General features: G+C 42.9%; 1 protein-coding gene across 1 annotated transcript in view; it reads left to right on the top strand.

Moving 5' to 3' along the window:
• KLHL1 (kelch like family member 1) overlaps positions 1–16142 on the top strand; it is a 1526090-nt gene that overhangs the window by 1438590 nt on the left and 71358 nt on the right. Inside the window, exon 9 of the mRNA XM_078657414.1 lies at positions 1965–2177. Coding sequence (XP_078513540.1) covers positions 1965–2177 — 213 coding nt within the window. The remainder of the gene's footprint in view (positions 1–1964; positions 2178–16142) is intronic.

Here is a 16142-nt window from a genome sequence, read left to right as displayed (position 1 = left end):
TCAGCACTGAAAAACGAAACAGAGAGTTTTTCACTGCCAGAACACAACACACACCTTAGCTTATATTCTGCCTTTTATTTACACTGCACTCTGCCCACGGGTTACCTGGTACCTACACAGGGGTGCCCCATGTGTATGTAAAAGGGAAAGTCAGGCCTGACAAGTAGCTGCACATGTCAGGACTACATGCTAACGCGCCAGCCCTACACTGTTATGTTATGTTATGTTATGTTATGTATTCTTTTATAGCGCTCGAATCACCCTGGGGCATCTCGGCGCTTACTCAGAATTACAACAGAGAAGAAACAGCTGGAAAGGAGGGAGCCTTAGTACAGAAATGCCTTTAGATGTTTCCTGAATGTTCGGTAGGAAGGAATCTCTTGCAAAGATTTTGGTAGGTTATTCCATTATTTAGGGGCCAGATAAGAAAAGGCATGCCCCCTGACCTTTGAAGTCTGAAGACCTGAGTTCCCTTCTCTGCGTGCCCTTGCATTACTAGCCCTTGCACACACAGGGCACATCACTAGGGACTTTTACTAGGAAGACAAACAAACCAATCATAGCCAACCAATCATCATTACATTTCACAAAGGGAACTCCTGTATTTTGACACTGATCAGCAGTGGCAAAGTACCCAAAGCATCTAAATTGGCATCTCTGGGTCAGGAAAATGGTCTAGGGGTAAAGCAAAAAGGTGGGTGACCCCAGCGGCTGTTGTTTGTGGTTAGGGCCTAGAGTGTGCTTCAATATTTGGCACCCAGCGCAAACGATTTCAATGAGAGATTGACTCTTCCAGAACATGAGAAATTATTCTGCTGGACGATATTGGGTTCATCCAATGGTTGGCAATGCTGGCAGAGGCCTTGACTGGAATAGTGAGGTCTCCATCAAAATTGGCAATCACACCTACCAATACGGGCAAACTATATGTCTGAATGTCCATATTCAGAATATTTTGTCCTGCACTATCTGTTCTCGATGCTTTGCGTTCAGAAAAGAGGACAGCTTGCTGAAGTGAAAATTCACCAGCTTTATTTACATAGCAGGTGGCCATCTTTCTCATCCCTACTCTGAAAAGCTTGATTGCGCACGGATCGTGACATGATGATATCACTTCAAAACTAATGATATTTTAGGAGGTCATATTTTACTTTACCTTTGCCCAATAGTCTCAAGATAAGACGAGGGCACTAAAGAGACTGCAGCTAAATTAAATATAACAAAACAAATTCCTTATGTATTGAAACAGTTCTTATGCAAAGTACCCATGGAGTCTAGTAAGCACCATATAAAAATGCACAAAAAAACAAGTAAATGTACTAATATCATCCCGATGGCATGAGACATTCAACAACTAGTATGATGTATGATGTATGCAAGATCTGCAATGGAATGTACTAATGGATATCAAGAATAGGAATATTGTGATTCCTTAAATTTGTGGACAAAATATATCGGAACAAAATAACAATAGGTAAGTGCATAAAGAGGAAATATAGATTAACTATTCTTAACTCCACATCTATGTACCTTCAAGATATATATATCGTCAAGGTACATAAATGTAGAGTTAAACATAGATAATCTATACATACTTACCTTGCAATATTTTGTCCCTTGATATTTTGCTACAATATTAAGGGCCCACAATGTATCCTACTTATTCAGGGTGAATATATCTATAATTTACGTGCAAACATTAGAAAGATTCTACTCTAGATGCTGTGACTTGTGCAAAACATTGTTTTACACAAATGGATGTTCTCTTTCAACAACCTGTATACTGAGGTATGACAAGACGTCACAATATTCACAAATAAATAATGTATGCAGATTTGAAAGAGTGCCACATACTGCTGAAGTTGTGTAATACCTTGCAATATTATCAAGACTATATTCATATAAATATTGTGAATACAAAAAATGTAATTTTAAATTCAAATATACTTTTCTTTCATAAACAGGTTGTATGCAGTTGGTGGAAGGGATGGAAGTTCTTGTTTGAGCTCCATGGAATATTATGATCCACACACAAATACATGGAACTTTTGTGCCCCAATGTGCAAGAGAAGAGGAGGGGTTGGAGTTGCCACTTGTGATGGTTTTCTTTATGCCATAGGAGGACATGATGCTCCTGCATCCAATCATTGTTCCAGACTCTTGGACTATGTAGAAAGGTAAAACATATGCTAAAATCTGGAGAAATTGTACATTGTGTTGACTAACTAAACTTGATATGTACCTCTGCATGTTAGAAATAACATACTTTCTAGCATTTATTTGGAAAGGTGGTGTTCTTTGCCCTGTATCTAGGCATACAATAGTAATATTAATTCCCACTTTTTCATTTGCTACAATTTTTTCAACATTATAAAATACTTTTTCCTTGACTTAGAGTGTGCTGGTTGATATCCTAGAGTAGGATTAATTTTTCGAACCTCCCCCATTTGCTTATTCACTATATAAATGAAGGAACCTAAGCTTCTTCCTGTCATCTCCTATTTTTGATCATGTACCAATGGATAAATAGATTCTACAAGGACCACTGAGTGTGGACTACCCTCTGTGTGCTTTAAACTAACAAAGGGTTCCAGAAGTGTTTACGACTCAGAAGCATATTCCTTTCTGTCGGAGTGTACTTGGCACATTCTTAGCTATACTCGACAAACTCATGGCACCAATCTCTCTTTCTGGTTGCTGTGCCCCCACGTCTCAAGTGCCCACATTCTTATTCAGTTCCAGCAACCTCATTTACAGGGTGTTGCCCTGCGTTATGTACTGTATAGACCCTCACCCATGTGTGCTGGGCATGACATTCAGAAATTCCCAGTTCGTTTGAGAAAAGGCTGTCCCGTAGCTATACCCTAAATCTGAAAGAATGCGGACATGAACAGTGGCTAGCAAGCACTGGATGCAGGTCATGACCTTCAGCACAATTTTCTTCCAGTACTCCTTCCCCCAGATATAAGGCTTTGTCCGTGCTTTTACATCTGGTCTAATTGCAATCAGACCCCAAACTTTCTGCCCTGTTATTAGCAAGCTCTGGGCACACTGCCCTTTCTTTGGTTATGCACTGTGCTTGTTCTCCCCAGCTCCAGAGTCCACTAGAGAGGTATTCACATTGAGTTATTGGTACATGCCTTGGCATTTACCCATGCTTGTTATCCAAATTATCCCCAGAGGCCTCACTGCATGTCCTATTCCTTGAAGCAGGCTCTAAGAGAATAGAAAACAACCTTCATTAACTATGAAACTGGAAGGACCTACCACAATTCAGAGTGTGCAGTACAAAAATGAATTCTTAAATGATTCATTTAAGGTTGGTACATATATATTTAAGTTTATAATTGATAATTTATGTACCACACACCCGAAAATGGAACTGTCTTATATCTTAATCATTGCATCCTTGTCAAAGCATTTCTTTTAAACCTTTCGATTTTAATTGTGTGAATGTCAAATAATACCGTTCAATGTCGTGATGCAATGTACTTCATTTAAACTTTTTTCAAAAACATTCTTCTGTTAACATTCAGAGATCATTGCCATATGTCCTTGTAGAGTATGTGTATTCTTAAAGACCCATAAGTAGCATCTTTCAACAGCCTATAGCACTGCACTATTGTTACTGCTGACTCTACAGAGGCATTGTCACTTCCTATCACTGGACATTCATGTGCAACACAGAAAAAAACAGTACTTTTGGCCAATAATTGAGGTCACAGTTGACTAACGGCCTTATGGTAACTATAAACGGTTTACATAGTCATCTAGGGTTGATCACCTTTTACCTTTTTGCAATATACTTTGCCCCAGATCACATGGGGAGAACAGATCCTATCAGAACTCTGTGCTCCATGCACATGGTTAGGGATATTAGCCATAATGCCTCCATGTTTTTTTTATATTTCCCAAAAAGCAGCGGTTGCAAGTCTCAACTGTTTTGAAGTCACCCAATGTCAAAAGGGATTACTGCGTTTACTCTCTTTAGTCAGCAACTCAGCATTTCTAAGGCAATATTTCATTCATCTGGAGTATGAACAATGTATCCTCTGCTTGTTTTGCGTCCATTCAATTCCCACTTGGCTGTGATGCAGATTTTTCTTCACTAAGTATGTGATGTCAGTCAAATAGGCAAAGATGACTACTGACTCATGCACCTTGTTTTACTCGGTTTTCTGAGACAATCAGCATGCTTAATTTCAGTTTAAGATTTGACTCTCAAGGAATACTACAGATATCTAGTAACCTTTAATTTGAAAGTATTTTAAAAATGACAAATGTGTATTTGCATGATGTCACAAAGATTTCCCAATATGCAGGACAGATTGAAACCACAGGACCACATTTACGAAGATGTGATTCAACGCAAGGCAGCAAGAAAATGTACTGTACTGCACTGCATCACTTAGAGGAGGCAGGAATGTGCCATATCTACATTCCTGTCTCCTCTTGTAATGGCACACATAGTGCAGCCAATTGTCACCACAGGAGCCTCTGCACCATGGTGTAAGGGTGTAAGGGTGCTGCACAAAAAACATCCTTAGACAGTGTTTCTTCTCGTTATATGTGTGTTGCAGAATGAAGCGTACACAGAAATAGGAAAAAATATTTCTCCTCATTGTGCCTCTCCTCAGAAAGTGCATCTTTTTGATGCTTTCCAGTTTTACTAATAGTAGTAAATCTGGGAATGCACCAAAACCCTTGGGTGGATTTGTGGGAACATCCATGCTCCTCCCATGGAATGCCTTCCCGGGGCAGAGAAACTCTAGGCAGGGACTTCCGTGGCATTTTGTTACTTCAGATTTACTGTGTTACAATGAGCCATGCAAGGTGGCTCTGTGTGGCATAGTAAATCTTACCTAAGGTTTGCATTGCCCTTGTGTCCTTGCATCCTTTGCGGCTCCAAGGCCATATAGGATGGAGCAGGAACAAAAGCCCCCTAGCTTTAGCTCTGGAGAGGAGCCCTACTCAAGCACATTCAGCTCAGGTAGAATGTATGATGGTACAACACGTGGTATTACCACGCATACCGTTACAACGCAGGTTTTCAACGCAAGTCGTTACAACGACTTGCGTTGGACGGCGCTGGATAGTGAATAGTTTAATTTACTATTCCAACTCCAGCCCCCGTGGATAGTAGGGAAGGTGTTGGATAGTAAATTAAACTATTCCCTATCCTAGAGCGCACTCCAGCGAAAGTCGTTGTAACGACATTCGTTCTAAAACCTGCGTTGTAATGGTACCGCGTTGTTAGGGTTTCGTTGAAAAGAAAGATCCCCGCTCAGGTACAACAAGCTCAGGTCCTAGCGATCACATACAGCAATAATTACTTTGAAATCTTCAATAGAGCATGCTGAACAGCTACCATTAATCTGAAACAATGCAAACCTGCTTTCCTTAACCCTTTGGACACATGAGAAATTTGGGTAACATTTCGGCGTGCAGAATTCGGACGGCTCTCGGCTGTCCAACGCACATGCCGTCCGACACATCCAAAGGGTTAAAGAATATTGAAAAGTTAAAACAGTTGCAAAACAGCAAAGAGTGTCAGAAATTAAAAGATTTGCTTCAAACAACAACTGGACTCCCTTCATTACAACTATGTACAGAAGTAATATAAGCTCTGCAGGACAGATTGACTTCTGGCAACATTAAACTAGGAACCATCAAATCTTTCCTACTATATGACAAAAGATTGTTCACTTCTAAATTGAAACGATTAAAATGAAAATGTTTTAACTAATGCACACTTCTCACAAAAAGGACACTATCTCACCCTTGTTTCAGCGAATTTAAATGTTGCAAATTGAAAACTTAAAGAAAATCTGGGAAGAAAAAAGGAAGTACTGGAACTTCATTGACAGACTGGATAACTTCCATTAACAGACTCGATAAAATCACATCAAAAGCAGAAAAAATTAGAGTACTGAGTTATGGGTACTCCACATTTTACAGTTGCATTCTGTGGAGAACTTAACAGATTTTGCGCCACTTACCACAGAGGAACCATGCACCAACTACAACAGAGAGCTAATTCACATACAAATCACAACATTTGCTTTAAAGTTGAATAGATCAGGTGGTGCTCCGGGGCCAATTGGAATTGCTCACTGCTAAAATCTGACTTGAATTTCTAGACAAACTGGTTAAGAGCGTTGTATAGAGAATCATTCCAAGTATATTCTGCTATAAATTCTTGGCATAGTTCCATTTTTCGTCTCCTCTTCAAAAAAGGCATCCGCTCAGTTCCAACTTGCTACCGTCTTATAGCACTATTGAAAGCAGGTAAAGCATGTGCAAGACTTTAATAAATAGAATTAGAAGCATGGATAGAGGAAAAACAAATTATCCTGTCAAATTAAACAGGATTCACCTCAGCATGTAGCACAAAAGGCAACATTGGGACAATGTGGTTCTTGGCACAGCAAGGAATCACTCAGATAACCAGTCCCCTTTTTCGGTGGCCTTATTGACTACTCAGCAGCCTTCAAGTAATATGACACGTTATAAAGCATACTACTACCGTGCTTGTCATTACAAAGCAGGTATTAGTACGCGTTGTCATTTACCACGACCTACCATTACATTGCATACTTTTACCACGGATATGCTTTTACCACGCCTGCCATTACAACACAAATCCATGCGTGGTAAAGGTATACTCTTGGTAAAAGTTTTAAGGTTAGTTTACACTACCCTGCCCTACCCTAAACTCTCATTTAGTATTCTTGCACAACCCTCCCCCTACCCTCAGTCCTCTCCCTACCCTAAAACACTTTCCTGAAGGACCCCCAACCCTACCCTAAACCCTACAACACTGCCCCAGCTAGACCCTACCCTGACCCCCAGTCTTCTCCCTACTCTAAAACACTACCCTGCACGACCCCACTGACACTACCCTAAAACACTACCCCCTGCACGACCCTCCCCTGACTCCTTTCCTCTCCCTACACTAAAACACCACCCTGCACAACCCCGCAACCCTACCATAAACACTAAAACACTACCCCCTGCATGACTCCCCCCGACCCCTAGTCTTCTCCCTACCCTAAAACAGTACCCTGCATGACCCCCGATCCTACCCTAAAACAGTATCCTGCACTACACACACCCCATCCAATGCCCTTTTACCCTAAAAAAGTAACCACCACCCAGCGCAACCCCGCAGCCCTACCCTAAACACTAAAACACTACCCCCTGCATGACTCTCCCCGACCCCTAGTCCTCTCCCTACCCTAAAACACTATCTTGAATGACCCCCCAACCCTACCCTACACCCTATAACACTACCTCAGCTAGACCCTACCCTGACCCCCAGTCTTCTCCCTACCCTAAAACAGTACCCTGCATGACCCCCGATCCTACCCTAAAACAGTATTCTGCGCTACACACACACCCCATCCGACGTCCTTTTACCCTAAAAAAGTAACCCCCACCCCAGGCCCAATTTCCGTACCTCTCTCTCTTTGTGGTTCCTCTCTGTGCTCCTGGTTCCTGGTGCACGGTGGGTCTGAAGAGTGGTGCACATTGTTGTGAGGAAATGGGAGAACTTCTGTTTCCTCACAACAAGGTGGATCACCTATTTTTTTTTACATTGCATGTGCTTTTACCACACCTGTCTCTACAATGAAAGTCGTTGTAAAGGCATGGGTGGTAAAAGCACATGCAATGTAAAAAAATATGTAGTAATGACTACGCGTTGTTACAACGCATGCGTTGTAATGCTTGCAATATCATTCTCAGACATATTTTAAGGAAACAAAAACTGTCATTGGGAATTCCAACTGCTTGATTGAGGGATTTGATACCTCTATACTCTCACACTTGGGTACAATTTGAAATCTGCAAGCAACTTAAGATATTGAAGAGAATACCCACAAACAGAGGCCTAAAGTAGGGATATTTCCTGGCTCCAGCTGTCTTCAACTTTTACACCGAAATGTGTTAGGCAAAGTAAGTTAATTTCCACTTAGAATACAGAATCATCGTGTTATAAATGGGATTTCTAGTTGGCTAGGGCTTGAGGCTAAGCCAGGCAGAAACCACCACTCTAGTCAGAGAAAGGGAGTTACATGCTGAAGATAGCCCTGCTCACACCCTTGGTAGCTTGGCACGAGCAGTCAGGCTTATCCCAGATGCAATGTGTAAAGCATTTGCGCAACACACAGTAGAAACAACTAGGCACACCACAAAATAAACTCCAAACAAGGTAATATAAAACATAGCCTTTGTATTATCCAAACACATTAGAATCATAATCACACATATACACAGTGCCAAATGGCACAAGGAAGAAATTTACTGGGGACTATATACACAGGACAGGGCCAATCGGGCCACTGTCAGAACTTTTAGAAAGCACTAGTGGCAAAAATAAAACACCACCAGTAACTACTAACCCAATTATGACCTCAACATTATCACCTGCAACATAGACACCTTATGTCTGCATTACTTTAGGCATAGAACACATTATGCATAAATCACATGAGCATAAACCAAATGCCCCCTACTCATCTCACCAAAATGACCCAAGGCCAACTGGCCTTTCACTGGGGCTCAAATATCCTTTGTCCAAAATGTCAGGGTGTAACTGGGGCCTTCCACTGGCCCCTGGGCTGCCAATGCAGCAAACACAAAGTGTGCAATGTGCTGTGGTGTGGGATGCACCTCCCCCTTTTCTTAGCAAGAAAAAGTACTTCCCCCCTGGTTGCAGCTGATTGAGCTCCTGTGGTGCACCTGAGTACAAAAATGATCCCTGGCACTAACTGTGCCACTGAAGCCCCAATCCGGGACTTCTAAAATCAAAGGGGCCCCTCGTTGCAGCAGCCTGCTCACCTGCGGGGTCGCTGAGATCAACAGGCACTGGCACCAATCGTGCTCGGGGAGCAACAAGAAATACACCTGCTACAGCCCCAATTACCAGGGCTTCTCCTGGTGCCTTTGCGGTACCCACCAACCTGCAGCTCTGCCCCACTTCCTCTGTTGATGGCATCAGGCCCTCCACAAGCCTGTAGACGGGACACTGTGGGGGGGGACACGCAGCGAGGTCTCCGTTGGTGTGGTCCCCACCGCCTCTGTGCCTCAGCAGTGGGGCTTCCTCCGGCCACGGAAATCCTGCCTTTGAACAGGCACAAGCTCGCCTGACTTCCTGCCGTCGGGCAGCTTCTCTTCTCCTTTGCGGTCATTAAGCATGGGCGGATTTTGCGAATTGGCAATCCGCGAAATTGCGTATTTACGGATTCGCAATCCGCAAAATCTGCGAACTCTCGCGAATTTGCGGAATTTTTATTTTTTTTGTGTTCGCAAGGATTTCTGCCAGTTCGCGAGGATTTTGTACCAGCTCGCAAACGCGAACTTACTTTTCGGGTAGCAACGGTCGCGAACATGTTGTTTCTACATCTGGTTCAACACAGCACCCTCTGTTTCACCACTGCCACCCTCTGTTTCACCACTGCCACCCTCTGGCTCACCCATGCCACCCTCTGGCTCACCCATGCCACCCTCTAGTTCATCACTGTAGATTATGGGTGGAAAAGCACACCTGCCCTGCCTCAACTGACATAAATGAATTAGGGGCTGATTAATGTGTTACTGAATTTGAACTTCCTGGCTGCAACCTGCTTCCTTATCTGTAATTGCTTTCTCTGAGCCTGCTGTGAGGGTCAGAGCAGGGTCATAGAATAGTTGCAAGTAGGCAACTGAACTCTGAAGGGGCCCCTCAGGAAGCACTACAGGGAATGGTTACTAATGATAAGATTGAACTTTTGCACCTGCTGAGTGCTTTCAGTTTTGCAAAAATCCAAATATCCAGCAGCATCCACAAAAAGTAATCCTTCCAGGCAGTACAGGGAATGGTTACTAATTATAAGATTGAAGTTTTGCACTTGCTGAGTGCTTCCAGGTCAAGATCCAAATCAAAGTGACCAGCACATGAAGAAAGCACTGAGAGGAGCCTGCTGGACAGGAACAGGAAGTTGGAGACTGTGGGGCACTTCCTTCCTCCCCCCCAAAATGGACTCCTTGCAAAATAAAGTGCATGCAAATGTCAACCTGAGGAGTTATTCTGATAAAAATCATAATTTTCAAGGTTTATGCTGCCTGCTGGTGGATTTCTTGTGCGAAATTGCAAATTTTGCAATCTCGCAATTGCGAGATTGTCGCTGCCCGCCGCATCTACGTTTTCGCAAGTGTTTACTCCCGCGAAATTGTATAGTATTCTAGTTGGCAAGTGCGACCAAGCAAAAAAAATCCGCTTCGCACGGATTTACGAATTTTCGGTAAGTTCGCGAGAGTTCGCGGATTGCGAATTTACCGAAAATCCGCAAAATCCGCGAGCGGAACAGATTTTACGCCCATGCTTAGCGGTCATGGAGGCGAGTTAGGATCTCGTCCTTCTTCAGGGAACAGCTCCGCGCCAGACCTGGCGACCTCTGCCCGCTTTGTGATGCACCAATGCGGGGTGGGCTCCCACTTTCCGAGGCTGTCAATTGCGGGGTTCGCTCCCACCGCCAGGATCCCAAAACAGTGCGGTGCAATTGCGGGGGCATCAGCAAGTTGGGATTCCCTCTACATTAGTCGCAACACAGCGCTGCAACTTTAAACAAAATGCTCACTTCCTCCTGGAGCATACAAATAAAGGTGCAACACTCACGAGGTGCTAGGACCCAAAAGTTCAAGGGGGAAAGTCTGAGCACAGCAGGCCAGCTCACAGGGCTCTCCAGCAGGGAGGCAGTGCCACGTGGCAGTTCCTCCTGAGGCCCAGCAGCAAGTACTCCCCAAGTCACAAGGAAGCAGAAGCACCCAACATGCGGTCACAGGCCCAATATTTATAGTACATTTTCTTTGTCTGCCCTGGCACTGGGCTTGGGGGAATCCAGCCTCAACTGGTTCTGGGGGGTGTGGAGCACTTTATTTAAAGGGCTCCCACCCTCCATTGTCTGGTTGGGGCTCTGTCATCAAATGCACCACAGGGGGCGGAGCCAGCATTCACCTAGGCAGTCACAGGCCTATTCAGCGGAGTACTCCTCCCACTACTCCAAATGCAGATCTCCCATTCAGCCTAGCGCTGACTCACCCTGCCCTCCCTGGAGCCACACACACCAAAGCCAGACATGCAATCCACATCAGGCAGGCAGACACATAGCACATGGAAATGTCAACTTCTAAAAGTGGCACTTCTAAAATAGTGATAATAAATGTGGGCACACCATTGCGTAGCATTTATTATCACTATTCCAAACATACAAAACTTGACCATCCTGCTCCTCTCATATCAGGAATAACCCCTGAAACACTTATCAGGGAATCCCAAATGCATTGTTATGTTATGTTAATTTCGATTTATATAGCGCCAAATCACCGACAGGTCTCTTAGCGCTTGCTTTGGGAACCCGTCCTGGCTTTCCCTGCGAGATTACCCCTACTGGGCATCCCCAAGGTGAAGACCAGGCATCCCGCCGCGGGGGGCCGTAGTGGAGATTAAGCAAGCTATTGCCCAGAGCTGCAGAGTGTGAACCCATGATTCGAGTAGGCACCGAGGCGAGAATTATCAAGTCCGTGGACATTTGGGCTCAAGACCCTGCCGCGTCGGGAATTGAACCCTGGTCCCGGGTCTGACCTCTGCATCAGGGTCTGCCTCCTCTAACCAGTGAGCCACACTTCTCCGCATTCCTATGAGAGGGCAGCCGCACAGTAGTGAGAAACCAAAATGGCTGTTTGTCACTACCAGGACATGTCATGCACTTAAGGCACATGTTCTACCTTCTACCTACAATGTACCCTGCCCATAGGACTAGCTCGGGACTAACTTAGGGGTGACTGACATGCAGTAAAAGGGGGGTCACAGACGTGGCACACACTTTAGGTGACACGTCGCAGTGGCAGTAACACTGTGTTCACAGGCCTTGCAATGGCAGAGGCCTGAGACAGGTTTGAAAGGCTACTTTGGTGGGTGGTGCAATCAGCCCTGCAAGCCCACCAGTAGCATTTAATTTACTGGCCCCGGGCACCTGAGATACCACTTTACAAGGGACTGACAGTTAAATTAAATATGGCAAACAGGTGTTGACAACTCTTACCATGTTTACCACAGAGAGCACACACACTTTACACTGGACAGCAGTGCAAAAGTGCCTAGAGTCCTAGAGCCACCAACACCATGTCAGAAAAAAAGGCTAGGAGGAAGGCAAAAAGTTCAGGGATGGCCCTGCAAAAAGGGCCAAGTCCAACATATTGTATGTAACTTCTGCAGAATGTAGATGACATTGTAGTAATGAATCAAACTTACATTGTCCTACAGAGAGCTTTAAACAAGTTACACAACTTCAGTCTGTATTACAAACTAATACTCAATGAATAAAAAACAAAGGTTATAATTTTTGGGAAATATGTAACCAAAGCCACAGAAAATGGGATTCTGGTCCAGCAATGGTTTGCTATAGTGTAGCATATAACTACCTCTGTATTTGAGTAACAGAAAAAGGTTCCTCAAGACTTCAACTATCAAAAATAAGACATAGATGGCTAGCCTCACCTTTAGCGTAAGTAGACTCCACACCAAGTTACATAGTGAAACAGCCACTCCAATCTTAACTGTAACAAGAGTGGAACTCCTCCCAGCATTAATACATGGCCATCAAGGTATGCTGGGTCGTATCACAACTACACTTTATCTGATCAAATGCAGCACCCACCAAACGTTTTCCCTTGCCAAGTAGTACATCAATGCCACAGCTCTGATTATAGTTTGACATACAATGTAGGACATGCTCAGAAACAAACTGACAATCTGCAATGAGACAGCAAGAAATTGCCTGAACACAAAGAACCTATCTGAACATTGTTGTTGGTGTACGAAATATTTACAAATAATAAAAAAAAAAACGTTCTCAATATTTGTACAAGTTTGTGGCATTCAAATTTTTTCTATAACTATTTGCCAGTTTTTAGAATCATTTAGTCAACTCGACTACGAAGTTTTTGCACAATGTTTTGAATGTTTCCTAGTTTTTTTAATGAAGTCAATTAATCAAATACAATAAAATGTAACTTACCTACCCAAGTGCATTTTTTGATTGACATATTTAAGGAAAGCACTGTTACAGAACCCTCGACTACAGCCGAATGCAGAAGGAAGTGAAGCCAGGCAGATCTCTGTTTCTGCGAGGACCACTCTATTTATTCTTTTTTTTGTTGAAAAAAACGAATGGCTTTTGCTCTATTTTCAAAAATGTCATTGCAATCCTATTAAATTTAACAACGTCTTATTTCTGATGGAAATCAGACACTTTTCTTCAATGGAAGTAATTGTTGTTTAGCTTTCCACAATGGCTTTAAGGAACCATTTAGTGATTTGTTTCACGAATATGCTAGCATTATTCATTGATACAAAATGATGACGGCAGAAATGTCACATTAGATATGACAGGTACTGTGGTTATTGTAGCTTTGCAGTTGAGTCTAAAAAAAGTATAGTCAATGAGGTTTAACTTGCTCTAAAAGTGTACAAGTTTATAACATTGCATGTCAATACATCAATGGTAGCACGATGTGATGGGTATTACTGTAGTACTACCCTACCTCATTTGAGGTTCAATGAGAATGTTATAAATTATCATAATGTATAGATAACCGAACACAAAATATTCTCAGTTGTAAAATGTACAGAAAGCGAAGAACTGCATAAGTTACACTTAAATATATGACAATGACAAACATTATTCTGAATTTTAATGGGCATTTTACTTCATTTGTTAAAATTGCCAGTTTATGTGTTTTCATCAAATTAACAATGATTGCATTTGTCTCCAACTTCATTAAAGTAGTCTTTTAAACCATCGTAAACTTCAGTAGATTACTTTTTTATTGTGGTAGGAATAAAAACTGATTTTAAAAAAAAATGATCTAAAAGTATTTTGCTGTTGTTTGTTACCATACTTTGTAATTCGGTGTATATAATTTGATTAAACAATTCTAATAAAACAGCATATAATCCTGACTAATATCTTAAAATACAAATGGAAATGCAGAGCATGTTTGTAAAAGTGATAGACATATTGCCACATGTTGTCTTTAAGCAAATTAAACATGGCGCATCCATGACATGGAGCTTAAGGTGAGTGGTTGACTATGGGTCCATGTGTGATGGACACATGCACATGCAGTTTGCGAGTTAGACTGATCCTTATGTTGAGTCTGAATATGGACTGTGTTGTTACAAGGAGATATTAATATGGCATGCAACCTGTATGATGGTTTTCAAATCTTACACCGTTGTCCAGGTGGTGGACTCCATCATACCCTGGATTTTGAACACTAGGGGCTGTATTGCAGAAAGTGCCCCATGGTGCAACAGACATGTACTCCCTTTTTGTGCGCCCTGGGGCACTTTGGTATTACAGAAGGGGCCTCAGACGCTTATGCACCCCATCTGTAATACAGATAGCGCTTGCGCTCATTTAGCATCAGCGCTATCTCAAGAGGGTGTTTCCTCATTTGCATGGGGACTTAGCCCACGCGTTTAGTCCTCTGTGGTAATGGGACAATGTGTCAGTACATATGGGCCTAGGGTCTTCATGTCAGATCATACATGTCGAATCGAGCTCTTAGAAACTGGATGCAGTGCAGGATTTCCTCAGGGATTGCACCATTAGAGAGTTACCAGCAATTAGTTTATGCACAACAATTTAATTCACTATCACATTTTTTGGTTAAACCACATTATGTTCATTATTATCATAGGCAGACCCACTGAATATAAGCCTAACTCCCTAGCTACACCTTGGAAATAAAATACTATACGCCAAGCATCTGCCGGGTACCTTAGACTTGACTGTTATGCTGTTTACCAGTTTACAGGGCATTGATTTAGCACCGAAAATAGATCTTGTGATTTTCCATGATTATAGTATGTAGAAATGCAAAAACTATAGCTAGTATCAAGATTTTGTAAGTTTCAGCTAGAAGGCTAGAAGGAAAACCCATCTCAAGTTCCACATCATCATTCAATGGCAATCCACATCCTATTACATAACAAGGTCCTACTCTACATATTCCTTAGATCTCTACTGTTGCAGATGTGAACTGTTGCACACCATGCATTATGAAATGTTCTAGAAGTTCTGCATATTACTGAAGATGAAGTGATCAAAGGAGCTGCTAAAGTTGGCATAGTAGTGATGAACATTTGGTAGAACATGCTAGATTTTTGTATCTCACTGCATGGGGGTACATGCTGTAAGACTTTCATTGGCTGCCCAAAGCACTAAGGATTATTCACAGTCTGTGTAGGAAAGTGGCTCTCTTAAAATGGTTAGCCCCCACGTTTTGCCCGATGTCTGATGTAATTTCGAAATTTAAGTGCACTGGGTCCCTGCTTACCAAGCCCCCAGGGCCAGATCTCTTTCCCAAAATCTGTACCATGAATGACACAATTCAGTTACCCCTCTAAGTCCCTAGTAGATGGTGCTTCTGGTACCTAGGACTATTGGTACTGAAGAGGGTCATCTCAGGCTGAGGCACTGGTTGTGCCACACTAGGGGCCCCTCACCATGGCTACGCACTCTGCCATTGCAGGTTGCGTACCTTGGTGCCGAGAAATCGACATGGCACACAGCCCTGTGTGAGATGCCACCTATACACTGCATAAGATGCACTTAAGGCACCCCTACTGCAGTAATTTAGCCCTAAGGCAGGGTACACTATATCGAATGTGAGGGCATTTCAGCATAAGCAGATATGGCCCTACAATGTTCAGACTATTCTGAGATGTAAGTGCCCAGGGAAGCCATATAGAGTGCATGGTTTCAATACTTGTCAACATGAGTTTCTTAGCTCCATGATGATTTCACTGATTCCTGCGGTGTTTGGTACCAAACATCTTGTCTTAATAAATCCTCACTGATGGCAGTGGTAGATTTATTCATAAATTCAGACAACAAATCCTTTTAGAGGGTCTCCTAAATAACCTAGCAAGGATTGGTGGGGTTCCTGACTTTTTTAGTCTGCCTGCCACTACCAGATATGTTTCTGACCTCATGGGGCGAGAGGCAGCACTTTAAGAGGACAGAGACAAAGCCTGCTCTGGCCAGAGGTGCTTCACGCCTCCTCCAGGAATGGATGGCCTTCCTGAGCGGGAA

This window comes from Lissotriton helveticus, chromosome 8 (assembly GCF_964261635.1).
Source record: "Lissotriton helveticus chromosome 8, aLisHel1.1, whole genome shotgun sequence".
NCBI classification, from domain to species: Eukaryota; Metazoa; Chordata; class Amphibia; order Caudata; family Salamandridae; genus Lissotriton; species Lissotriton helveticus.
This window is presented reverse-complemented; position numbering and strand designations above follow the sequence as displayed.